The following is a 26,208-nucleotide window of genomic DNA, read 5'->3' as shown; positions in this document are numbered from 1 at the left end:
AATCATTAACACCAGAAGGCCTGAGGGGACAAGGGGAAGAAATTACTACAAAAGGAAATAAAACTGTAGGAGATATCCACCCAACAAGAGCTGTAACCCTAGTTAAAGGTACCCTGTTACTGATAAACCACGGGAAGGACCCAGGATAATAAACCCTGACATTCTTTCCTTCCCATCCTGTCCTCCTAACATTTATCTACCACTTCCTGTTGGACAGAGAAGAAGAAGGCCTGATTGAGGAACACCATGGAAGCCCGCCATGGAGGAGAAGAGTGAGAATAGATCTGAAGGGCTGAGGGGAGTATATCTAGCTCACTTTCCAACACTTTATTTAATTGTTTTTCTAGGTAAGATGGTGAACACTCCTATTTTGGAAAAAGAAAACAAAGGAGAAATAAGTAAATTGTCTTCCAACTTGTTTGCACACTTAATATTTATTGACTACCACTCTGAGTCAAACATTAAAGTAGATCTGGAGATAAAGTGGTGAAGAAGGCAGGTGCAGCTTTGCTTCTCTGTGGCCTATTTAAAGGGCTCTTGAATGGAAGAGCCAGGTGGTTTGGTCTTAATCTGTGTATCAACAGTGTGTGAAACTAGAATCAATAGTTGGTTAGCAGGCATACCTCTTAACCACTGCTCCGCCAGGGTTCCTTGTATACAGATACGTATACACACACTTGTGTATATATATGTATATATGTGTGTGTGTGTGTCATTTTTGTTGTGTGTTGTGTGGTTGATTCTGACTCACAGCAACCATATTTGACAGAGTAGAACTGCCCTATAGGGTTTCCTAGGCTGAAATCTCTATGGGAGCAGATGGTCAGGTCTTTTCTCCCACAGAACGACTGGTAGGTTTGAAGTGCCAACATTTTGTTTAGCAACCGAGTGTTTATCTGTTGTACCACCAGGGATTCACGCACGCACATATATGAGTTGTCTAACATTTCTTGCTGGCTGAGAAGGAATTTATAATGTGATGAGCTCCCTGTGCCTAGATGTCCTCCAGCAAATGCCCAGTGACCACTTGTCACAAGTTGTTGTAGATGGGTTTCCAGCATCAATAGAAGCTGGATTAGACAGCCTCAATGGTTCTAATATGTTTGTAAAATAGAAAAAGCATATTTTTTCTCTTACTGTACGCCATGAAGGAAAACAGTTTATTTATTAAAATGTTTTGGTCTTATTTGAAAACACAAAATATGAAATGCTTGTCATTCTGCTCTTAAGAATGTTGTCTTTACAGGATAATCCCAATATCTGTGTCCATCATCAGCACTGAAATGAAAGAAAACAGGGCGAATGTGACTGATTTAATTCTAATAGGACTTACACAGAATCCTCAGATGCAGAGAGTTCTAGTTGTTGTTTTGTTTATCACCTACATTGTCACCGTCTCAGGAAACCTGCTTATTGTGGTCACCATAATCTGCAGTCAGACATTGAAGTCCCCAATGTATTTCTTCCTGGCCTTCTTATCTTTGATAGATGCCTGCTACTCCTCTTGCATAATCCCTAAAATGCTAGCTGACTTGCTCTCTGAGACAAAAACCACCTCCTTCAATGGCTGCATGACACAGATCTTTACTGAACATTTCTTAGGTGGTTCTGAGATTGCCCTCCTTGTGGTCATGGCCTATGACCGTTATGTGGCCATCTGTAGACCTCTGCACTATGTGACCACCATGAACCATCATGTATGCTGCTTTTTGGTGGGGATGTCTTGGACTGTGGGTTTTCTCCACTCTATTGGACAGATTCTTGTCACTTTCTGGCTCCCATTCTGTGGCCCCAACATTATGGATCACTTCATGTGTGACGTCTTTCCACTGATACAACTTGCCTGCACAGACACTTTCCTTGTTGGTCTCCTGATTGCTGCCAATGGTGGGGTAATGTCTGTGATTATCTTTGTAATGTTGTTGGTATCCTATGTCTTCATCCTGCATTCGTTGAGGATTCACAGCTCTGCAGGAAGGAAAAAGGCCCTCTCTACCTGTACCTCCCACATCACTGTTGTTGTTTTGTTCTTTGTGCCCTGTATTTTTATGTATATGCGACCAGTAGCCACCTTCTCCATGGATAAAGCCATAACTGTATTCTATACCCTCGTCACTCCCATGTTAAATCCCACTATCTACACATTAAGGAATGCAGAAGTAAAAAATGCCATCAAAATGTTACTGAAAAGAAATGTAATTTCAGATAATAAATAACCCAATATGAAGATTTTATTTCTATCATAATCTTTATATTTTTATGTTACATATATATGTTTGTGGGTTTGTGTGTGTGTGTGTGTGTGTATATATATGTACATATATGCACATATATATGTATATATATAGCTCTTTCCCACCTATATCACTTAACTCCCATAGAACCTTTGCCCAAGAATGGCATGGAGGTGGTATCTGACCTCCTCTAACTTCACAAACGGAAAGGAGAATCAAAATCAACAGCCCAAAACTGATTCTTGGCGGAAGTCATATGTGCCTCCTTTCTCCGCCGTCTTTACTAATTCTGATACCAGCTGTCCCTCCATGGCGCTCTCTACTTCTCTGCTGGGTTCGGTAATCCATTGGAAGGGCCACACAGTACTCACAGACAATACTCACGAATATGGTGTTTATTAGGGAAGTAAGAGTTACAATTCAGGCCCAAGAACGTCCAAGATACAGCTCTTCCATCAGGACAGCCTCTTCCCAGCTGTGTTCACAGGCACAACTCTCGCTGGTCCTAGGCAACTGCCCAAAGGCACTCAACTTTCTTCATGGGCCAGGAAGCCCACCAAGCCTTCTCCTGCCAGTTCTTTCTTCCCACCACTTCTCACCATCTTCTGGGTTTTAGCTCATTGCCTCTATTGGTCTCTGAGCTTCTTAGCACAGGAGCCCCAGGTCCAAACAATGTGCTGGCTTCTGGCTGTTATTCTTTGGTGGCAGTGGGATCTCTTCTCTACCCCATTTGGTGTGGCTCATTTCAAGCCCAGTTGGATGGCAAAACTGACCAATCCCTTTGGTGGGCCACAATTACCCTACCACAGAGTGCTGCTGGGAGTTACAAGACTGTGGGTAGACAGGCCACACAAATGATCCTTCACATTACACTTTGCAATAACTATCCTGATTTACAGATGATAAAAATTAAGTTAAAAAGGGCTAAATGATCAGCCCAAGGTCAGAGGCAGAGCTATTTGAATCTGCATTTGTTCTAATTACAAATCCCATATTCTTTCAACCATTTCAAATTGTATCAGGATCAAAGGCAGCCTTTATTTTACATCAAAGCCTTTCTTGCTTTGTTGCAAATTGAAAATTCTCTTCTCTAATTGCAGAGTTGTATAACTGACTTGCACATGTGAGCTATTGTTACTCAGAACCCATATTGGCTACTGGTATCTAGGACAGTGCAGAATACAGTTTAGAAAGAAAATACTTGCTAATACTCTCTCAACACACTGACAATATACCAATGTTTAAAATTATATGGGCTTCTTGTTCTGTCAAGTAAAAGCTGTCAGTAATAAAAATTAATTGTATTTAAACCTAAGTGAAATTCTAAAGTGTCCTTTGATGGTCACAATGACCCTATAACATTGAAATTTAGTTCATGTTATTATTTTACTGGAAAAAAAATAGGGGGGTCATAAAATTTAAATAATTAGATCATAGAACAAATAAATCAGTCTTGTGCTCAAACTCACTTCACATCCTGTGACTTTTTCACTATATGTAATTCTTTTTTTTTTAGTACTTAGTTATCCTTAGTTATGGTCTGGTTTTTTTTTTTTTTAATTTTATGTTATACTTGCTGCCATCAAGTTGATTCTGACACACAGCGACCCTATAGTACCCTATGGTCCAAAGAGAGACTGACATATTTGAACTGCTTACCTTTTGGTTAGCAGCCAAACTCTTAAACGCTTCGCTACTCCACCAGGGCTCCATGTGTCATAGGAAGTGATATTTTATTAGATTTAAAATCATTTAAACAAAGAAACAAACAAAATCCCATTTCCATTGAGTTGATTCTGAGTCATAGAGATCCTATAGGACAGAGTAGAGTGCCCCATAGGGTTTCCAAGGAGCAGCTGGTAGATTCAAACTGCTGACCTTTTGGTTAACAGGCCTAACTCTTAATCACTGGGTCACCATGGCTCCTTAGTGGTAATTAAGTGCTGTTTTTTTTTTTCCGCAAAAACACATTGTAACATATCAATTTCACTATTAAAAATTCACTATATTGTTACTTGAATCTAACATTATTAAGTATATATCTGAGACTCCTCTTTACAAACTGCTTCCAGAGATGGCTTAAGCATAAGGCATACAAGAAAAGAGAAATCATTACTCCTCAGTTGGTCAAAGGAGGATTTCTCAGCTAAAGAACTTACCTAACTCATAAGACTTTGTTGCAAATAAGTTTTGGTTCTTTTAAAAAATGAAGTTTGAGACCACAAGATGAATGTATGCCATAGATGTCTTTAGAGGACACTTTGACATAGTGCCTCCCACCTCATGAGTATCATACGTTTTATTCGAGAACTCAGAGGACTCTAAGATGCAACAATAATTAGCAAGATATTATGACTGTGAAACACAGTGGAGGGTAAGAACACCAGCTTCAGGATCAGTAGACACTGTTTTTTTTTCCTTACTGTGCCACCATCTCATTGTATGATCTTAAATAGGTCTCCCTATATTTATTGGTAGTTTACTTTGGTAACTTAGGAGGTGTTTCCAAGCTCTTTGATTATGTTCATTCCATTTTTATTCCCTTAAATATTGTTATATTTGATTCTACTTCATTTGGAAGAAGTAAAATTGGAAGAGTCATAAGAGATTATATTTCTACAGGCCAAGAGTTGGCCACAGCCCACCACCTTAAACCTTTCCATTTTTGGTAAACAGCTCGGGAGATGTTTTCTTTTGATGAAAGGATCTTTGGCCTGGACTAAATAATTGAGGATAAGACCTCTGTTCTTGAAGGTTTGATTGCCTTGAAAACATGGACCTCTGCTGATTGAAATGTATGAAGTTGGCCATAAGATGAACACTTTGGCAGCCACACTTCTTTTTGGTGTGGAATCGGTCCCTAAATCTGTCATACATGAAACTGTAGCTCAACTGGTTTCTTTCCAACTGTGAGCTGATGCATATTTCATTTCTCATGTTTTTATTCTAATGTATTTTCCAGTTTGAAAATCTGTGTTACTGTCTCTCCAGTGTTTTTTCCACTCTTTCCTTGGAATTGTATTATGGAAACAAGCTTTTCTGATATAGCTTCAGGAACACCCCTTTTGGAAAATTACCTTCGGAGCCAACCCTGACTGATTCAGACCTAACTCCATAGAAGAATTGATGTATTCAAACTGTGGTGTTGGTGAAGAATACTGAATATACGTTGGACTGCAAGAAAAGTAAACAAAACAGTCTTAGAATAAATACAATCAGAATGCTCCTTAGAAATAAAGATGATGAAACTTTTGATTACTTACCTTTGACACATCATCAGGAAAAACCAACTGCTAGAAAAGGACATCTTTTTTGGTAAAGTAGAGGGTTAGTGAAAACAAGGGAAGCCCTCAATGAGATGGATTGTCACAATAGCCAAAAAAGGTCTTAAATATATCAAAGATTTTGAAGATGGTGAAAGACTGGATGGTGTTTTGTTCCATTATACATAGGGTTGCCATGAGTAGGAGCCAACTTGAAGGCAACTAACAACAACAACCATAGACTCTGCCCTTTCTCTATTTCATACTACTCTAAGCCATGCAGAACTAGACTAGACAGGTGTAAGGGAGTCTAAAGAAATCTCTCTCCTCACCACTTTAGTTGCTTAGTAGAGATTAATGACAATTTAATGGGTCACTGTGAATGGATTTCAATCTTTTAGGAGAATGGGCAAAATGACCTTGGAAGTACATGCTAATTTGACTAATTCTGACTTTGTACATTCATTCCAGAGTTGAAAGACAAAGTTGAAGACATTTTCATATATGGAAATCCATATTAATTATAGTTCTTTGTATAGTTTCACATCCCCTTTCAAACTATAGAACCTGCTATGACAAGCACTATAATAGTCAGATGTTTAGTCAAAATAAGTTTAGTCACATGGTCACAGACAGCTTTCTTAAATTATTTTTCTCCCACTACACATGCTGCTCGCAGTGATTGTACCCTCTTGAACCAATTCAGAAGCTAAACACAATTTATTTTTCCTTTTATTTAAACAGCAGAGTTGAACATAGGTGAATAAATGTGGTCCTGTATAGGAATGTTTCTGAACTGAATTTATTTTGTTTTTAAAAGTAATTTTTCAAACAATGGCATTTTATTATTTTTAATAGGTGACTTGTAATATACTCAAAATGGATGTCAACATAAATGTGCCATGACACTTCTGCTGTAAAACAATAATCTAAGAATAAGAAACTTGAACCAGGATTCAGGAGGGTTAGTTTCTTCTTTTACCTTGGCGGTCAATTTCCTGATTCTCTGTCTTAGTTTTCCTGGTTATAAAATGCGAATATTGATAGCTGTGTCATTCCCATTACATAGGGCTATTGTTTGACTCAATTTAAAAGGCTGCAGAAATGGCTCAGTGTATAAACTACTTCTGTGTATAAATAATTCAAGACATGAAATTATTTCCTCATTATCATATTAGTCTAATTCCAGGATTAGAGAATCAACTGCTATGAGGAAGTACTTAACAATGTACTCAGTATGAAGGCATCATGTATGTCTCTTGCTGTATGCCTGAATACAACACTTAAAAATTGTGAGCCACATAAAGGGTGGCTTGATAAAGACACAAAATATTATAGCGAAGAATTAAAAAGTCAGATAGTTACATACATGTCATGGATTGAAATGTGCTTCCCAAAAACATGTGTATCAATTTGGATAGGTCATGATTCCCAGTATTGTGTGATTGTCCTTCATTTTGTCATCTGATGTGATTTTCCTATGTGTTATAAATCCTATCTCTAGGATATTAATGAGATGGGATTAGTGGCAGTTGTGTTAATGAGGCAGGATTTAGTCTACAAGATTGGATTGTGTCTTGAGACAATCTCTTTTGAGATAGAAAAGAAAGAAGTGAGCAGAGAGACCTGGGAAACTCATACCACCAAGAAAGCAATGCCAGGAGCAGAGTGCATTCTTTGGACCTGAGGTTTCTGCACAGAGAAGCTCCTAGACTACGGGAAGACTGATGACAAGGAGCTTCCTCCAGAACCCACAGAGAAAGAAAGCCTTACCTTAGAGTTGGCACTCAGAATTTGGACTTCTATACTCCCAGATTGAGAAAGAATAAATTTCTCTTTGTTAAGGCCATCCACTTGTGGTATTTCTCTTATAGCAGCACTAGACAACTAAGTTAGCAGCTGTTTATATAATGCCAAACACCTAGAAACTGCCCACTAAGCTAATTTCTTATCAAAATATCCAGATTCTAATATCTTTTAGTTTATTCTTAAGTGGTCAACTCATTTTTTTCCCTTGTCATGTGATTTTTCTTCTTGTAGACTTAGGGAAGAATTTAAAAATCAAAGATGGATTGTTGTAAAAGTCCTCCTCTTATGTTCAGTTAGGTAACTGGAAATAATTGGGTGGTTGGCAAGTTCTGCTAATGATGACGAAATACTCCTGAGGTCTCATTAGCTACAGCTAAGAAACTTCAGAGAAGTTGCCTGCAAGTAGAATATGTAGCAACACTTTTAAGCCTCAAGAGAAAGTATTCAAGGGTGCCATTTATAAATCAGCAAAGAGTTTTATTGTAGCTGAGCTATTGGCACTTTAAATCTTACAACTTTACTTATTCCTTCTTTCTGCCTGGGTGATTTAACGGTGGCTTGGGGCCCTGGGCATGAAGCTGTGTCAGATAAGTTCATAGGTGAGAATTTTTTTTTTTTTTTTTGAGAATAGAATATAATTATAAAATCTCAGATTTAAATGGACCTTGAAACTACATGGTCACCTTTCATCCCCCCCCCTCCAACAACCAAATAACAACATTTCAAATTATTTTCCATTCTTTCAATTGAAATATCTTTAAATTAGTTAGAATCAAATTAGATGTCCAAATTCGTATGCAGATTGTCCCACTTAAATGATGAGAAGAGTTTTCCTATGACATTACACAATTCTTTAAAAAAAAAAAAAATCCCGTTTAAAAGTTATACACCATTCCATGAAATGCAAAATATTTGGCTTCACCATTTTTCTAATGCTGGACATGCCATGCAGTTTTATTTTTTATTGGTTTATTAATAATAATTGTGTTGAACGTATTTGTACATAACAATTTTTCTTTTTAAAATACTTTCAATGAAAAATATTATTGCACTAAAGGAAAAAGACAAAGTGATTTCCAGTTCTTCATAGCTATTGTTAAAACACTTTTTATAAATAATGCCTTATTTTTCCTTTGTGTACATCATACTCTTTTGCGGGAGTCCACCTCACAATAAAGGAATTGCAAAAAAGCTGCTGCACTGTGTTGTCACATAGGTGTAAGATTTTCATCTTGGCCAATTAAAAAATAAAAGCACTTTATCTAATTACCTTTGAAAAGAAAATACATAATTTTTAAAGAATAAATTTTCCTTTATGTTTTCTCTTTTCTCTGGGAATTTTATGCTTCCAAATATGGGATGATTATCCTCACTGTATAAATAATGCAAAATCTTGTAACTAAGAGTGACGGATGATGGACCTGCTGGGCAGGATGGGAGAAGAAGGCATAAGAATTCATATAGCAGGAGCACAAAAGACATAGGAGGATCATTCATCTCATGGATGAATGAGCCATTGCTCTTTGCTAATAAAGTGCTAGGGAGAGGTATCACTAAAGCAGTAACAACGACTTTTTTCATGACTTTATGTAGTCAAACATATATATTAATGTACAAAATGAAAGTCTAATAAATATCTATTGAATGAGTGAACATGTAATAAGTAGATTTTATAGGTTTGCATGTATATATATATATTATATATATATATGCATGTATATATTCATATATATTCAACATTTTATTTATCTTACCAAAAATATATTTCTTCCTCTTCTACAAGTTAAAATTCTATTCTTAAAACTTTGGAAATAAGGATTCCCTTTTCTTGATAGAACTTCGTGGACTGAAAACCTATCCAAGAGCTTTGGTTGGTTGTTTGTTTTATCTGATTTTATTAAGGCTGTAATTTTACTGAGTGGAACTAAGTTAAATTACATTGCAATATAATTTCATAAAATAAACAGTATTAATGAGCCAAAATTATAATTATCTTGACAGTCAATAATCTGGTACTATGCTGTTTCCTAGAGCCAATTAATATTTTCAACTCACCCCACAAAATTTGTTGGAAACGTTAAACTGGAATGCAACTTCCTTCCAAAAGTTTATTTTTCTCATAGAGAGTAGTAATAAACAGAGTGGAAGTACCAGAGCACTTGGGTTCCTAGGTTTATGGACTAGCGAAGCATGTATATTCTTACACAGGGTTGTATAGAAAGTGTGTCAATTCACCAAGCATTCATTACTTGGTAAGTGCCAGACACTGCAGACATTCTTTGACACTTTAGTAGGCACAGCAAGGAAACAGACATGAATAGCATATGTTTTGTGGTGGGTGTTTCCAACTGGTTACAAAATTCCCTAATCTGTCTCCTTATGATAGATATTTCTTGACCAGGAGACAATAATGTCATTCATTCTGCAATTAGAACTGGGGGCTCGAATGCAAATTCTCCTGGAAGAAGGAATAACTCTTACCTGTGTGCAGTACTTAGAAGCTCCCAAGATAAATTTCACAGTTACGACTACTAAGCTCCCAGGTGTAGAGGAGAGCTCAGAAGCGTAGGGAAAGGACTTAGCAAAGTCACCTGGAGGCAGAAGCAGGACGAGAATCCAGTTCCCCTCATGTATATTGCCGAGTACTTTCTCAGTAAATTACACATCAGTTGTTGCCCTACAGAAGATGCTTTATAGTTGATTAGGTGTCTCTGAAAATAAGGAGAAAGCACATGGAGGAAGCAGGAAAGAATAATTGAGCCAGTTACCATGGTGAAGGATGCTAAAGACAAGCTGCATAATTATGGCAACTACCCTATTTGTATATTGTGAAATTCAAACTATAACCCTTTCACCATTAATTAGGTATCTTTCTTGATCTTTTTGCAGGTAATTCAGGTCTCAGAAAGACATCATTCCCTTAATGGATCGTCTCATGCCTCCCAACAACGTGACTGAATTTATTCTCCTGGGACTCACACAGAATCCACACTTGCAGAAAATACTTTTCATTGTCTTTTTGTGCATTTTCCTATTTACTGTGCTGACCAATCTGCTTATTGTCATCACCATCTCCTTCAGCCCCACACTTTCGGCTCCCATGTACTTCTTTCTCACCTACTTGTCATTTATAGATGCCTCTTACACCTGCATCACCACCCCCGAAATGATCATTGACCTGGTCTACCAGAGGAGAACCATCTCATTGGGCAGCTGCCTGACTCAGCTCTTTGTGGAACACTTCCTGGGAGGGTCAGAGATCATCCTCCTCATTGTCATGGCCTATGTCTGCTATGTAGCCATCTGCAAGCCCCTGTACTACACTACCATCATGCAACAGGGACTCTGCCACCTCATGGTGGTTGTGGCATGGATTGGCGGGATGCTTCATGCTACACTGCAGATTCTCTTGGTGATCAACTTGCCCTTCTGCGGCCCCAATACCATTGACCATTTCATGTGTGACCTCTTCCCACTGCTGAAGCTTGCCTGCAGAGACACCTATATACTTGGAATGGTGGTGGCTGCCAACAGTGGGGACATGTGCTTGCTCATTTTTTCCATGTTACTCATCTCCAACATAGTCATCCTGTGCTCCCTGAAATCCCATGCCTCTGAAGGGCAGCACAAAGCCCTCTCCACCTGTGGCTCCCATTTTACTGTAGTTGTACTTTTCTTTGTGCCGTGTATATTCACTTACATGCGTCCCGTGGCCACCTATCCAGTGGACAAGTTGGTGACTGTCTTTTTTGCAATCCTCACTCCCATGTTAAACCCTATCACTTATACAGTGAGAAACACAAAGGTAAAAAATGCCATGAGAAGTTTTTTGAAGACAAGGGTAGCTTAGGCTGTTCATTATGCCAGAAAATGATGATGTAAATAGATAGGAAGGATCATATCTGTGGTAAACTGTGAAAGAGGATTTTCAAGTTTTGCAGATCACTGACCAAAACAAGGCCCAGAAACTAACATTTATTGAGCATTTTTTTTTTTTAATGGTGGTTAGGCCCTCTGATAGGCGCTTTCGATAGTTTTTCATGTACTTTATTGAGGTTCCAGTGCTCATTGTGCATACATTCAGGATATACATCAGAGAAAGGACTGCAAGTCCCTTGTTGGTGATTCTAGAGTACACTTTGCTCCAGTCTCACCACTATTTTATGAAATTCTTCAATCGTATGTTACTTGGGTGAAACTGGCTTTTCCACAGCACCTTGGTCTCAGGACTTCTTCTTCTTCTTTTTTTTGTTTATTTGGTTTTGCCTGCAGTAAGCAAAAAAGAGAAAAGAAGTTCCTGGATATGGGGGCAGGGAGTGGGGGGAGGATAGACAGTTGGGAATGAAAAAACCATTTCTGATTTTTTGTTGTTGTTGTTGTTCACCACTAATCTACCAAGAAAAGCAAGAGGTGCTAATAGAAGAAACAATTCGTTTCATGTTTCTAAATTTTTCTCTGCACAAAATATAAGCTAGACATTTTGAATTTACCTTTAATATGATCTTATTTTCTCAAATGTGCTTGTAGCATGCAGTTTTTCATGACTATAAAGGACTTTTTTTTCTTACCAAGACTTGAGGAGCCACTTGAAACAATGAAGGTAAACATTTTTTTTTTAATTTAATTTAATCTCAACACAAAGACTTAAGGTAAGGTTCCAAAGCTATAGCTCTGTAAATGTATTTACATTAAACGAATGTTAGGTCATTTCATCTACGTACTCAGTTGGTAGTTTCAGTATATGCCCATCCTCCAGAGAAGCAAATTGAAGCTAAAAGAGGTTTAGTTAACTTACTTGTCTCAGGTCAGATGTCTAAGATCTCAGGTACAGAATTTAAATCCAGAACTTCCATATCTCAGTCATATTCTCTTTGCAAATAAAATATACTTTCTGTGTTATGTTTACGCCTCTGTATAAGAAATTTACTTTCAGTCCTAATGATTCAATTTGTCCTCCAGGAAAAATTACGTCAAATTTGTTGCAGATATTTTTCTCATGTAACAATATTTTCCAGCAATAATGCTTCTTTATGCAGGTCATTCTATGTTACTATGTTGTTGTTGTTAGGTGCTGTCAAGTCAGCTCTGACTCATAGCTACCCTAAGTACCACAGAAAGAAGTACCACCTGGTCCTGCGCCATCCTTACAACTGTTGTTATGCTTGAGCCCACTGTTGCAGCCACTGTGTCAATCCATATCATTGAGGATCTTTCTCTTTTCTGCTGACCCTCTACTTTACCAAGCATGATATGCTTCTCCAGGGACTGATCCCTCCTGACAACATGTCCAGAGTATGTAAAATGCAGTCTCGCCATCCTGTCTTCTAAGGATCATTCTGGCTGTACTTCTTCCAAGATAGATTTGTTCATTCTTTTGGCAGTCCATGGTATAGTCAATATTCTTTGCCAACATCACAATACAAAGGTGTCAATTTTTCTTTGGTCTTCCTTATTCGCTGTCCAGTTCTCACATGCATATGATGTGATTGAAAATACCTTGGCTTGGATCAGGTGCCTTTTAGTCTTCAAGGTGACATCTTTGCTTTTCAACACTTTAAAGAGTTTATTTGCAGCAAATTTACCCAATGCAATGCGTCTTTTGATTTCCTGACTGCTGCTTCCATGGGTGTTGATTGTGAATCCGAGTAAAATGAAATCTTTGACAACTTCAATCTTTTCTCTATTTAAAGGAAGTATGCAAATTTTATCCTAAAATGAATAAGATAAATCATATTTGGATCTTCTTTGTGAGGATACTTTGGTTTTATCAGTGAGAATATTAGTCATTATCTAATTGAGGGTAGTGAGCTAACCATTGTGAAGGGCCAATTATGAGGCGTACACTTTGTTAGGTTCTTTATATAATAAAACTCTCTTAATTCTAGTCACAAGTATTGTTAGAATGATTGTGAGGATGGCACAGGGTGAGGCAGTGTTTCGTTCTGCTGTATATGGGGTTGCTATGAGTCAGAATGAACTTGACAGCACCTAGCAATAACAACATTGTTAGTAGGCCTTTGCCCCATTTTCTACAAGAAGAAAACAAGTCTCAATGAGGTTAAGCAACACTGGCAAATTTTTAGACTATGTCTCCTTTATTCTTTTCACTTCACACAATGCTTCCTGGCATGATGCAAAAATATCAAAACACAGACCTGTTCCTTATAAAGATTGTCCTTGAGGCTTTTGTCCATTGTTTTTGAGGGATCCACTTTCTTCCCTTCATCTCTTTCTTGACTTCAGCTTCCCAGGTTACTCACACTTTCTTGATTCCTGTGTCAGAGAAAATGATCTCATTCCCATAAATGTACTACCCTTCAAGTGAGTGTGTGTACTTAAAAAGTGGGATTCAATGGACTCAAGGAATGAATAAATAATTGTTGAATTTAAAAGAAAGTGACCCATAAGTAAGAGAGGAGTTTGGAGGAAAAAAAAGCAACTCAACCATGCAGGTGAATTAATACTCTGCTTGGGCATGAAGGTAGAATCTTGAAGAGGTAAATATTGTTTCTTAAGGGTTTTTCCCAGTGTTATTGCATACTGTGTTATATGCAATATATTACTTGAAAAACAGCTGTGTGGCCAATTACGTTAGGAAATTTTGGCTTATTTTTTTATCCAAGAAATATTGTTCAGTGCTTACAGTGTGCCAGACAGTTCCAAAGACTGGGCATATAGTGTAGAACACTATAGACAAGGGTCGTGTTTGTGTGAAACTTAAATTCCAGTGAGGATTAGATGAGTAATAAACAAGTAAACAAATAAATGAACAATGTGAGTTTGTTAGAAATAAGTATAATGAAGAAAATAGTTTTATTAAGGAGTGATGCAAAAGATAATAACTGGATGTAGATTTTTGTAGTTGTTTGAAGTGTGTGTGTGTGTACGTATATAGCACAGAGATACATGAAGTACATAAATAGGTAGATAATATATCTGTGTGTGATAAGGAAAAGCATGTCTCATTGTTGTTTGTTGCCATTGAGTTGATTCTGACTCATGATGACCCGTGTGTATAAGAGTAGAACTGCCTCATAGGGTTTTCAAGGTTCTGACCTTTCAAAAGCAGAGCACCAGACCTGTTTTCCAAGGAACCTTTGGGTGGGTTCAAATGGCCAACTTTCCTGCTCGTAGTTGAATGCTTAACCATCTGCACCACTCAGGGACCTTAGTTAGAAGGTTCCATGTATAAATCGTTAGATGAGAAGGTAGAGTAATTGTAGTAATTTAGCAAAGACGATCCAAATGCAGAGGTTGTCCATCATCTGTGAGGATGATATTTTGTAAAATTTCCTCTCAGGAGACTTGCAAAGTGTAAGGTCAAATATGTCAATGAACCAGTTGTAAATTCCCAAGTGGAAGGTCAAATATATGAATTACCCAGTTGTAAACTCCAATGAACAAGTTGCAAAAGTAGGATATTAGTATCTTTTTTATTAATGAAGGTAGAAAAGAATAAAAGCTATAACTTCAAATATATCTAAATTGGAAAAAATTGTATTTGAGAATAAAATTTCTTATGAAGTAAGAGAGAGTTAACCCTTATTTTTCTTGACTGAGATACTTTTTTCAGTCCTTAATAGTGGAAACTATTTTTTTGTCTTTAACCAACTTTTTGTTGTTGTTGTTTGCTGTGGAGCTAGTTCCTATGCATGGCAACCTTACGCATAGCAGAATGAAACACCCAGTCTTGCACCATCTTTTTTATTTGCCCTTAAAATAATTGTTCACATTGTTTCTAGAGTAGGGGATGAAAATATGACTCAATGAGTCTTACAATAAACATTCAAATATAAAATGAATAATCCAAGAACATCTTTCTTCAATCCAGCAGTGCACTGCCATTGAAGATTAGAAAGTTGTTGTATGAGATAATTATATATTCTTCCATAATTTTATATGCAACTAAGGCATTATGTTAAAAATATCAAGGAAAAGTTCTATCAAATGCTAAGTGATTATACAAATGTGCCAGTAACCCAAGGCACAGAGGGTCTTTCTTGACTTTGGAATTCACAAAGTCAGATGTGATATAATTTTAATGATAGTGTTACAAGATGAAAAGATCATCAGGCTAGGTCATAGAAAAATTCGGTCCTGGTCCTTGCTGGATGGCCAAGAATAAGTTGTATTCTTTTTTATTTTTTGGATCTATATTATTAAGCAGAAAGATGGTTGTGGTCATTCTGTTATTTAAGGACAGAGCTTAGTTCTGGAGTAAATAATTGAATGGTTAATACTAGGATCTGTGTTTGTGCTTGTGAGTCATCAGCTTGGCCTGGTCCCAGTGCTGCTCAGCCCCTGAGGGCTAGATGGGAATTCACCGCACGGTGATTAGCTCCTGAGTCAGCAGAGACCCAGCCTCAAAGGGATGCAATTGCAGTGATGCAAGTTGGTGCATTTCCAGTTTTTGCAAATAGCTCTCTGTCCCCTTTTAGTACAGGTCCATTACCCAAAGGCAGGTATCTTATTAATGATGCTTCTTCTAAGATGTGGATTGGAAACTCCTTTCAAATTAAGTTCAAAGTACAGCCAGATGGCAGGCACCGTCCCTGGAATGATTTTGTAAATAGCTTTCCTGGCTGTCTTTTGGCAATCTTTCCTATTTAGAGAAAATTTAAATTACTCTGCCAACCACAAAGGTTGTTCCCTATATAAGTCCTTGTCACTTAGAGCACCTGTTTTAAATTTCTTTTGAAATCATTAGACACTCTACCTGTTGCCATCGAGTTCTATAAAAATAATTCCCCATTAAGTAATAGGACTATTTGTTGGCTGTACAGGTCCTGATTTACTTGCCTCTACATTTGGAACAACCAAGCTGAAACTCTCACGTGTCTTAATTTCTTGCTGTTCTATAAAAGAAGCTTCATGTGAGTAAATCCTGGCTGGAGTCCGACGGTTGGTTACTCTGACGTGATCCTAGAATATTTATCTCAATGGCCTTCTACCCTCTTCCTGCCGAGATCATTGGGTAACTGCCTGGGTTCTCAGAAACCAGAGATGACGCCAGACTGAGCTTTGGAGATGGCCCTAAAAACTTAAGTATTAAACATGTTCCTATTAATTAAGCTGCTATTTTGAAATTTTTGAAATAATTGAGTCATCTAAACACACACACAATTATACCTAAAATGCGCTAATAATTCACCTGTTTGTTTGATCTGTTTACACAAATTGTGATCTCGGGGTAAGAGCCTTGAGCTATCAGTTTTTAACTTCATTTACCTTAATAACTTTTGGCACTTTATCAAAACAGAAATGTCATAATTTGATATTTGGGCCTTTATCCAGATATGGATATTAGCAAATAAAAGAGGGTGTATACATGCTTCAAAGATGTGCTTGTAGAAAGGAATGGGAACACTTGGTGTGATGAGGATAGTTAAAAATTTTTTTGTCTGTTTTCCTTCTATTCTCCCTCATATGTTTAGATATACTTAATACATTAAAATACATATATATATATAGCCCTCGTGGTGCAGTGGTTAAGCATTTGGCTGCTAACCAAAATGTTGGCAGTTCGACTCCATCAGCCGTTCCTTGGAAACCCTGTGGGGCAGTTCTACTCTGTCTTATAGGGTCATTATGTGTCGGAATCAACTCAACAGCAACAGTATATATATATATGTACATATTGATTGCCGTTGAGTCAATTTTGACTCATAGCAACCCTATAGGACAGAATATAACTGCCCTATGGGGTTTTCAAGGCTGCGATCTTTACAGAAGCAGACTGCAACATCTTTCTCTCACAGAGTGGTTGGTGGGTTTGAACTCCTGAACTTTTGGTTAGCACTTGAGCACTTTAACCACTACACCGCCAGGGCTCTCTCTCTCTCTCTGTATATCTATATATCTTGTTTCCTTTTGTACCAATTTCTTTAACTTTAATTTTTCTAGTAATAGCCTCTGAGAAAAAATTTTCATGGTGTTTTTATTTTTTTTTCTTTTACTTAGTAAATGATATTTCAGATCTCTGGTTTTCATTATCAATGTCATGGTGAGTTGAAATCTTTAAAATATATCTCTCAATCAACATAAAAACTTACACACCTATATGTGAGCATCTCTGTTGAAGAGGGTGGTGGTAGTGTTGTGTTGGGAGTGATGCTGGTGATTTGCTTAGGAAGAGGGTGGAGAAGTTAAGAAAGAATAACTCTCCCTTTCTGCAGAAGAATTCCAAGTAAACATTAATTTTTGTGTCTACAATCATATAGTAACTTCCATCCTACACAAAAGCACAACTGGAGATTATTCCATCTTCACTAACAAGTCCTCGACTCTCAAGAAAAGCAAGGTGTATTCAATAGTCCTTTTAAAGTCCTTATTGATGATGTATATGCTTGGGGCACATACCTTCCCAAGAAAGCAGGGCTGCTGATTGCTCATTAAAAATGACGACCCAGAGGCACTCACTGAGCACATTGCTAACCTCTTCTTGTTATCCAGGATTTCATGGGAGAAATCATCTCTGTGAGAAATTCAGGCAGAGGAAACATACATCAGCTATAAAATTCCTACAATGCAGCAATGAACATCACTTTACAAATGTCTTTGTTTACTAGTTTGAATATTTTTATTGGAGAAATTCCTAGAAACATCATCACCGAGACCAGAGGCGTATCTACAGAAAATACTGCCTAAGGCAATTAGTTTTCAGTTGCTGAATGATGTCTCACAACTAGAGATGTAAAGTGCAATGGTGAATAGATTCAAATCCAGACTTTGTCAATTAATAACTGTATGACCTTGAGCAGTTTGTTTGTTTTGCTCTTCCTCAGTCATAAAGTGTGCCTCGTCATTGCCAGATGTGAGAATTAAAGAAGATAATTATATCAAAAACTAGCCAAGTACAAAAATGCAGGTGCTTAACAATTTATTATTATTAGTTTGATATGGATAGTTGTATATAGACAGTATATCTCTATACAAATGTTACACTGTATTTCACCCAGCTTTTTCTGGGTACCAATTTGTTACCTATGTCATCAATGAAATTCTTTGGATGAATGATTGAATGAATGCAAATTAAATGAGATATTATTGTTCACTCTGTAATTTGTTGAATATAAGCAAGATTGATAATATCTAATGTTTTTTTTTAATGTTAGTAAGAATGCAGGGAAATGACTCTTTAATACACTACTGATGGGAATAAAACAGAATTTTGAGAGAGTAATGCTATAGAAAGGAACCCTTGTGGCACAGTGGTTAAGCGCTCAGCTGCTAACCGAAAAGTTCATGGCTCAAACCCACCAGCTGCTCTGAAGGAGAAAGATGTAACAGTCCGCTTCTGTAATGATTACAGCCTTGAAAACCCTATGGGGCAGTTCTACTCTGCCCTGCAGGGTCACTATGTGTCTAAATTAACTCCAAGGCAAAGCTTTTAATGGTACAGAATCCATCAGAGTTAAAAAATGTGCATATTTTTAGAAGCACATCTAGGGTAGAAGCATAACTAGGGTATGGCAGGTATGAGACAGGCCCTGGACACCACTTGAGGGGAGGAAGGGAAGGGCACCAAAGAGCAGTTTCTATTCACCATCGCAGTTTACATCTCAAGTTGTGAGACATCATTCAGCAACTTAAAACTAATCGCCTTAGGCACTATTTTCCGGAGATATGCCTCTGGTCTCGGTGATGATGTTTCTAGGAACTTCTCCAATAAAAGTATTCAAACTAGTAAACAAAGACATTTGTAAAATGATGTTCATTGCTGCGTTTTATGAAAGGCAGAGTATTAGAAACACCATAAATGTCAAGCAAAATATTCATGAAGATACTGGTGAACGGGGTATTAGGAGTGAGGCATAAAGGAGGGATGGTGATGGATTGGATGCCAGCCGAGGGCATGGGCAGAGGAAGCAGGAAGTAATAACTTATATGAATGGAAATTAATCATGAATATTTGAACAGTGCACTCCAAAGAATCTCATGCTCTTTACTTCCTTTGACCTTCACTACAGTATTGTGAGGCAGGATATAAAATTCTTGGAAGGGTTGTAGACAATAGTGGCTGGTAGCCTGTGCTGTGAACTCAATCAAGTACCTGCCAAAAGGCTTTAAGCAAGTTTCAGAAGTTCCTAAGCCTCATTCACTGCATCAGAGTCAGGTTGGAATTTCAAAAAACGATAAAAAATAGTTCTTATCTCATACAGTTTTTGTGGGAATTAAAAGAGAAAATCATGTGCCCTCAAGTGGTAAGTACTTGACACATGTTGACTTTACTTATTATTGCATTCTTTTATTTTTTGCAGGATTCGAAGGTTAGGAAAGTTGATACCATGAAGTGAGTAAGCAGCCTGATGGAGTCCCTGGGTGGTGTAAACAGTTAACACTCTTAGTTGCTACTTGAAAAATTGGAGGTTCAAGTCCACCCAGAAGTGCCTTGGAAGAAAGGCCTGGTGATCTACTTCCAAAACATTAGCCATCAAAAACCCTATGGAGCACGGTTCTACACTGACACACATGGGGTCCCTGTGAGTTGGAATTGACTCAAGGGCAGCTGTTTTCTCCAGTCCCTGATTGGAATGGAAAACTAAGTCTGCTCACTGTGAATCCATGGCCTTTCCCAGGGTACAAAATAATTGGCTGAGGTGTGTGTTCTTGTAGCAGGAGATGGGCCTGACTGCAGTGGGAAGGAGAAGAACAAAAATAGCAGGTTGACTAGTTGTGGGGGAGAGTCATAAATGTCAGGCTCTGTTTAGATGTGCACTAGTAGTCAAAGTCGAATTGTGATAAATTAATAGATTTCAACAGAGGAGCACTTTAATCTATTCCAGTGTGTGTTGTTTTAAAACATTCCAAGTCCTAAATTGGCTCAAATGAAATTTTACTTGGAAGAGTAAACATTTAGTGAAGATGAGCTGAGCTGCTGTGTTTGAAAGGGATAGAGCCCTGAGATGTATCCCTTGAACTCCTAGGATTCCTTCATCAGCCAAAATCAGGTCACACTCCAGAGGAGGAAACTGAGGCCCAATGTGGTAAGCATCCTAACAAGGTATCCTAAGGCAGTAGAGAGACAGTGTGGAATAAAACCCAGCTATCCTGATTTCCAAGAATGTATTCTTTCTATTTAATTAGAGCTATTCAAGAACTTTTGAATTATTTGAGCTCCAGGTGAAAGAAATTCGGGTAGGTCCATAGTGTAGATTTGAAAAGAGTCTTCTGGAAGTTGCTTGCTTTGTTGAGTAAGGGGTAAGGGTGATGCTAAGAATGGGACTCTTAGTATTTAGAGGACATGTAGTTTATATCACCATTTAAAGCAACGCCCTTTGTACATTCCTGTCAAGGAAAAGACAGCCTGTTCTCAAGTACCCTTAGTAAAGGGGAGTTTGCTGCCTACTGAAACAGTGCTTTTACCATATCATTTGTTCTTTGCTACAGAAACAATTGCATCTAGCTAATAGAGGCTGCTGATCACTTCTTCAGTGGTAGAGTGTAACGGTGAAGCACTTGTGCTTCGAAATAAGATACTTGGATCCATAATCCACACTCATCATAGATGAGATAATGATTTTAAGCTTCAGTTTCCTTATCCTCAAGATGGGATTCATGATAGCACCCATTTCCTGTGATACGGAAAAAAAAAAAAAAAAGATAATAGCATAAAGCAGACCAAAATAAATTAAAAAATATGAGTTGATTTATTGATACTTTGGTTCATCTTTAGATCCCTTTGTTCTATCTGAGAGTCCCCCTTCCCAAGGAAGAATGGAAGGAATGACATACACTATGTTTATGTGCAGAGATGGTGTCTATCACATTGTGAACCTGGGTCTTCCTGGAACAGAGAAAGAGAATTAAGTTTTAGTTTCTGTAATCAGCACATCTGGGAAATTACCAGAAACAATTGGGCAGTCAGGCAGTTATTGTAATTTACAGGCTCAGGACTGGGTACTTAATGTATATAAGCAGAACATGTTCTTTACTCTAGACTTGTTGAATGTTCTGGTGAGTATGGGAAGAATATATCTATTTCACTGGATTATTAAGAAAGTGAAATTATATCATGAAGCAGTGGTTCACACATGTTGTGCACTTGATACTAGAGTAAGAGGTACCATATAATTTGTTAATGGAAATGATTTTAGAAGGAGAAGAATCTGGCTTCTGTGTTTACTAGTTATATGATGACCTTGATGTCATTCTTTCACCCCAAGAGCTATAGATGCTAACCAAAAGTTCAGCAGTTCAAATCCACCAGGCTCCTTGGAAACCCTATGGGGCAGTTCTACTGTGTCCTCTAGAGTTGTTATGAGTTGGAATCAATTTGATAGCAATGAGTTTTTTGTTTTTTTTTTTTAAAAGCTTCAGTATCTTAACTCTAAAATGACAGAAATATCTCATAGGATATTCTTCTGCCTGAGACATAGTAAAGACTCATTGAATATTATAAATACATAATGATATTAATAATAACAATGGCAACACTAAGCCAATTTGAAAAGGAAGAAATGTAGATGGGAGGAGCAGAGGATAGGCCTTAATAAGTAGAGATTCCTTGGGATATGGCCTCTCTGTCTTGCAGGCTTTCCAAATAGCACATTCTAGGGGCTCAATAAATACGTGAAATAAATGAATGAAAATTCACATGAAAATTCCCAAGGTCTTGGATGTCTAGTGATTAAAGGTCAGCATCCTAGCTTGGGCCCCAAGAAGAGGCTGAGAGAAGACCTTGTATGTAGGTGGTTTATTCTGGGAAACAGGATGGAGGAACTGGGAAGAGTGAAAGAGGGAAGGAAAGCAAGTTAACCCAAGGTCGAGTTAAGCTGGTTACCATTTATCTTCTGGCTCCTATATTCAAATGATCAAGAGTTTCCCTCTGGAATGTGAAATCCCTCATATTTCTAAGTGTGTGTTTGTGTGAGAATGATGTATCAGGGTCTCCAAAATCTCTCAAGCAGCAAGTGCATGGACAGAAAGCAACAGATGTGACTTTGAGAGGAGGTAGTGTTGGATCAATTTGTAGAATCGAACTATTGTTAGGCTGTAATTATGAACAGCTGGTTGTGAGGGTAATGGTTGGCAAGATAGGTCAAGAGGGTGTGAGATGGGGCACAAAAAATGCCTAACACCTGGTGATTATCAATTAAAAATAATATTGCTGTCATATTGTGAGGTTTGCAAATGGGTATAAATTTTTGAATGGGAAATTGACTTGAGCTGTAAACTTTCACCTAAAGCACAATAAAAATATATAATAATATTGCTTTTGCAAAGGACAAATGTTGTATGTCCTTTGACTAATATGAAACACCCAGAATAGGCAAATGCATAGAGACCAGAGTTTAACAGTAGCTACTAGGGGCAGGAGAGAGGATGAAAGGGGGAATCATTACTTAGGAAGCATTGAGTTTCTGTTAATGGAATGGAATATTTGGCAACGAATATTGGTAATGGTTTCACAACACAATTGATGTAATTGCTGTCGGTGAATTGTACATGTGAAAAATACTGAATTGACAAATGTTGCATTTGTATTATTACGTTTTTACAAAAATTAAAAAAAATTGCTCTTGCAGATTTTCCAGCTCACAGCAGTTTGCTTACATCAGCCTACAGTAAATGGAAAATCAAAATCAAAACAATGTAACTGAATTCATCCTTTTGGGCCTTACAAAGAACCCAGAGCTACGGAAAATATTCTCTGCTGTGTTTCTAATCATGTATGTGGCCACCGTACCGGAAAACTTACTCATTGTGGTAACTATGACTGCAAGTCAGAGTCTGAGGTCACCTATGTATTTTTTCCTTCCTTCTGTTTCACTCATGGATGCCACCTATTCTTCTGTCATAGCTCCCAAGATGATTGTGGATTCCTTCTCTGAGAGTGCTACCATCTCCCTGGAAGGCTGCATGATCCAGCTCTTTGCAGAACATTTCTTTGGTGGGGTGTCAATCATCCTTCTCATCGTGATGGCCTATGATCGCTACGTGGCCATCTGTAAGCCCCTGCACTACATGACTATCATGAAGTCTCAGGTGTGCTGCCTGCTGCTGGGAGGGGCCTGGGTAGGCGGGTCCATGCATGCAACAATACAGCTTCTCTTCATGTACCAAATACCCTTCTGTGGTCCCAATGTCATTGATCACTTTATGTGTGATTTATTTCCATTGCTGACACTGGCCTGCATGGATACCTGCATTCTGGGCCTCTTGGTCATCCACAACAGTGGGGTGATGTGTGTGACCATCTTCCTTATCCTCATTGTCTCCTACGTGGTCATCCACTGCTCCCTGAAGTCTTGCAGCTCTGAAGGGCGGCGCAAAGCCCTCTCCAGCTGTGGCTCCCACCTCACAGTGATTGTCTTGTTCTTTGTGCCATGCATTTTCTTGTATGTAAGACCATTGGCCACTTATCCCATAGACAAAGCAATGGCTGTGTCCTTTACCATTATTGCACCCATGTTAAATCCCTTGATCTACACCCTGAGGAATGCAGAGGTAAAAAATACTATGAAGAAACTCTGGAAGAGGCAACAAATCCTGGATTGTCACTAGCTTCCATGCCATGAACAAATTTTTCCTATAGGTACAGTGAGGTCTCATCCTCCCCATTCAATCAAATCTCTTGCATGTACAATACTAAGTGGCATCTTTTAAGCATACAAATCTGCTCAAGACACTGCAGTACTCTGCCTAGTCACATTGCTGCCTACCTCTCCGGTACATTTTGTACTTCATCATTTTCGCAAGGCTCGCTTTTCTAGCCCCCTTTGTCTTTCTTTTCTTCTTCTTCTCTTTTTTTTTTAACTGATTTTTGGAGAACCTGAGCTTTTCCCAGTTCATGGCTTTTGTTCTCACACTTCTGTCTGATGGCATCTCCTTCTCCAGATGCTTCATCTGGCTCAATCCTATACATATATATAAAACTTCATTTTCAGATGACCACCCACCCCCTCTAGAAGTCTTGTCTCTAGTAATTTCTTTCAGTTATTCTCTTGCTTTCCATTCCATTTATATCCTTACAATAAATAAGCAGAAACTGTACTTACTTTATAAGTAAGTGTGTTTTTATTTTCTCTGTTTTGTCCACAAAATCATAATTGTAAGGACAGGGATGGTGTTTATTCATTCACACTGTAAACCTAGTGGTTTATACACTTCCAGTCAGCTAACTAGTTGCCATGGAGTTGATTCTGACTCATGACAGCCCTATGTGTGTCGGAGTAGAACTGTGATCTGTAGGGTTTTCAAGGGCTGATTTTTTTCAGAAGTTGATTGCCAGGTTTTTTTTTTTTCCGAGGCATCTCTGGGTGGACTTAAAACTTCCAACTTTTGTTTAACAGCAGAGAGCATTAACCGTTTGTACTACTAAGGGACTCCTCTAGTCAACTAGCAGATGCTTAATAAATATTATTCAATAAATGTCAGTCTAAAAGAGACTTAGTTGTTGATTTTTAATCTTTTTAAATTCAATGGTTGGGAAAAATTGGTAAAGATAAATGCATATAAATGCCTAAGGAGTTAGAAATCTCCTGGTTTTTGTACTACAAAGTGTCCTTTTTGAAGGCAAGCATAATCTCAGTTTAGTGGTGTGCTATTTCATATGGAAGCCACTCCAAAAAAAAAAAAAAAAAACTGATTGTTGTCGAGTTTATTCCAACTCATAGCAACTGGACAGGAGAGAGTAGAGCTGCCCCACATGGTTAATTCTCCACTGCCTTTTGTTATCATTTACAGAAACAGACTAAGAGCCACTCATGCAGGAGTCAAGGGATTTTAGACTCTAGTGTCTTTGTCAGCTGCTATTCATAAGGTTTTCACCAGCTAATGCTTTTCAGAAGTAGACTGCCAGTCCTTCTTCTTAGTCTGTCTTAGTCTGGAAGCTCAACTGAAACCTGTCTTCCATGGGTGGCCCTGCTGGTATCTGAATACTGGTGGCATAGCTTCCAGCATCACAGCAACACGGAAGCCCCCACAGTATGACAAACTGACAGACAAGTGGTAAATCTGCTGCAAAGGACCTCTTTAAAGTGTTGAAGAGCAAAGATGTGGTAAATCTGCTGCAAAGGACCTCTTTAAAGTGTTGAAGAGCAAAGATGTCACCTTGAAGACTAAGGGGCACCTGACCCAAGCCATCGTATTTTCAATTGCATCATATGCATGTGAAAGCTGGACAATGAATAAGGAAGACTGAAGAAGAGTTGACCCCTTTGAATTGTGGTGTTGGTGAAGAATATTGAATATACCATGGACTGCCAAAAGAACAAACAAATCTGTCTTAGAAGAAGTACAGCCAGAATGCTCCTTAGAAGTAAGGATGGCGAGACTGCGTCTTACACACTTTGGACATGTTGTCAGGAGGGATCAGTCTCTGGAGAAGGACATCATGCTTGGCAGAGGACAGGATCAGTGGAAAAGAGGAAGACCCTCAACGAGGTGGATTGACACAGTGGCTGCAAAACTGAGCTCAAGCATAACAACGATTGTGAGGATGGCTCAGGACCAGTTGGTATTTTGTTCTGTTGTGCGTAGGGTCACTATGAGTCAGAACCGATTTGATGGCACCTAACAACAACAAGGACAGTGTCCGTGTCATGAAGTTACACATTCTTTATTGGATAAGAAAGAAGTCCTGGTGTCACATTGCTTAAGTACTCACCTGCTAATTGAAAGGTTCATGGTTTGAATCCACCAGCTGCTCTGGGGAGGAAAGATGTGCAATCTGCTTCTTTAAAGATTACAGCCTAGCAAATCATATGGGACAGTTCTACTTTGTCCTATAAGGTTGCTGTCAGTCAGAATCAACTTGAGGGCAACAGATATGGGACAAGAGAAATGATAGTGACCTATTTTATTTTTAACTATGGGAGAGAGATTCCTGCTGTTACCTTCTAGATGTGGGTTTCTAAATACAAAGGGTGTTTATTTTCTCCCTGATCCTGTTGTGGAAA

General features: G+C 38.2%; 3 protein-coding genes across 3 annotated transcripts; all 3 read left to right on the top strand.

The window, feature by feature from the left end:
* The first annotated feature begins 1,283 nt into the window (after positions 1–1,283).
* LOC126079815 (olfactory receptor 140-like) lies at positions 1,284–2,216 on the top strand. The gene has a single exon (XM_049891188.1). It carries the CDS (start codon positions 1,284–1,286, stop codon positions 2,214–2,216), a length of 933 nt encoding a protein of 310 aa, XP_049747145.1.
* An 8,013-nt stretch (positions 2,217–10,229) lies between these two features.
* LOC126080164 (olfactory receptor 140-like) lies at positions 10,230–11,156 on the top strand. Its single transcript, XM_049891447.1, has one exon. The coding sequence runs from the start codon at positions 10,230–10,232 to the stop codon at positions 11,154–11,156; it is 927 nt and encodes a 308-aa protein (XP_049747404.1).
* Positions 11,157–22,876: 11,720 nt separating this feature from the next.
* Positions 22,877–25,991, top strand: LOC126080163 (olfactory receptor 4C6-like). The gene is made up of 2 exons (XM_049891446.1): positions 22,877–23,783; positions 25,948–25,991. Exons 1-2 carry the CDS (start codon positions 22,877–22,879, stop codon positions 25,989–25,991), a joined length of 951 nt encoding a protein of 316 aa, XP_049747403.1.
* Positions 25,992–26,208: the final 217 nt, after the last annotated feature.

The sequence above is a fragment of the Elephas maximus genome, chromosome 7 (genome assembly GCF_024166365.1).
Source record: "Elephas maximus indicus isolate mEleMax1 chromosome 7, mEleMax1 primary haplotype, whole genome shotgun sequence".
NCBI lineage: Eukaryota > Metazoa > Chordata > Mammalia > Proboscidea > Elephantidae > Elephas > Elephas maximus.
Note: the sequence above shows the minus strand (reverse complement) of the source record. Positions and strands in the feature narration are given on the sequence as shown.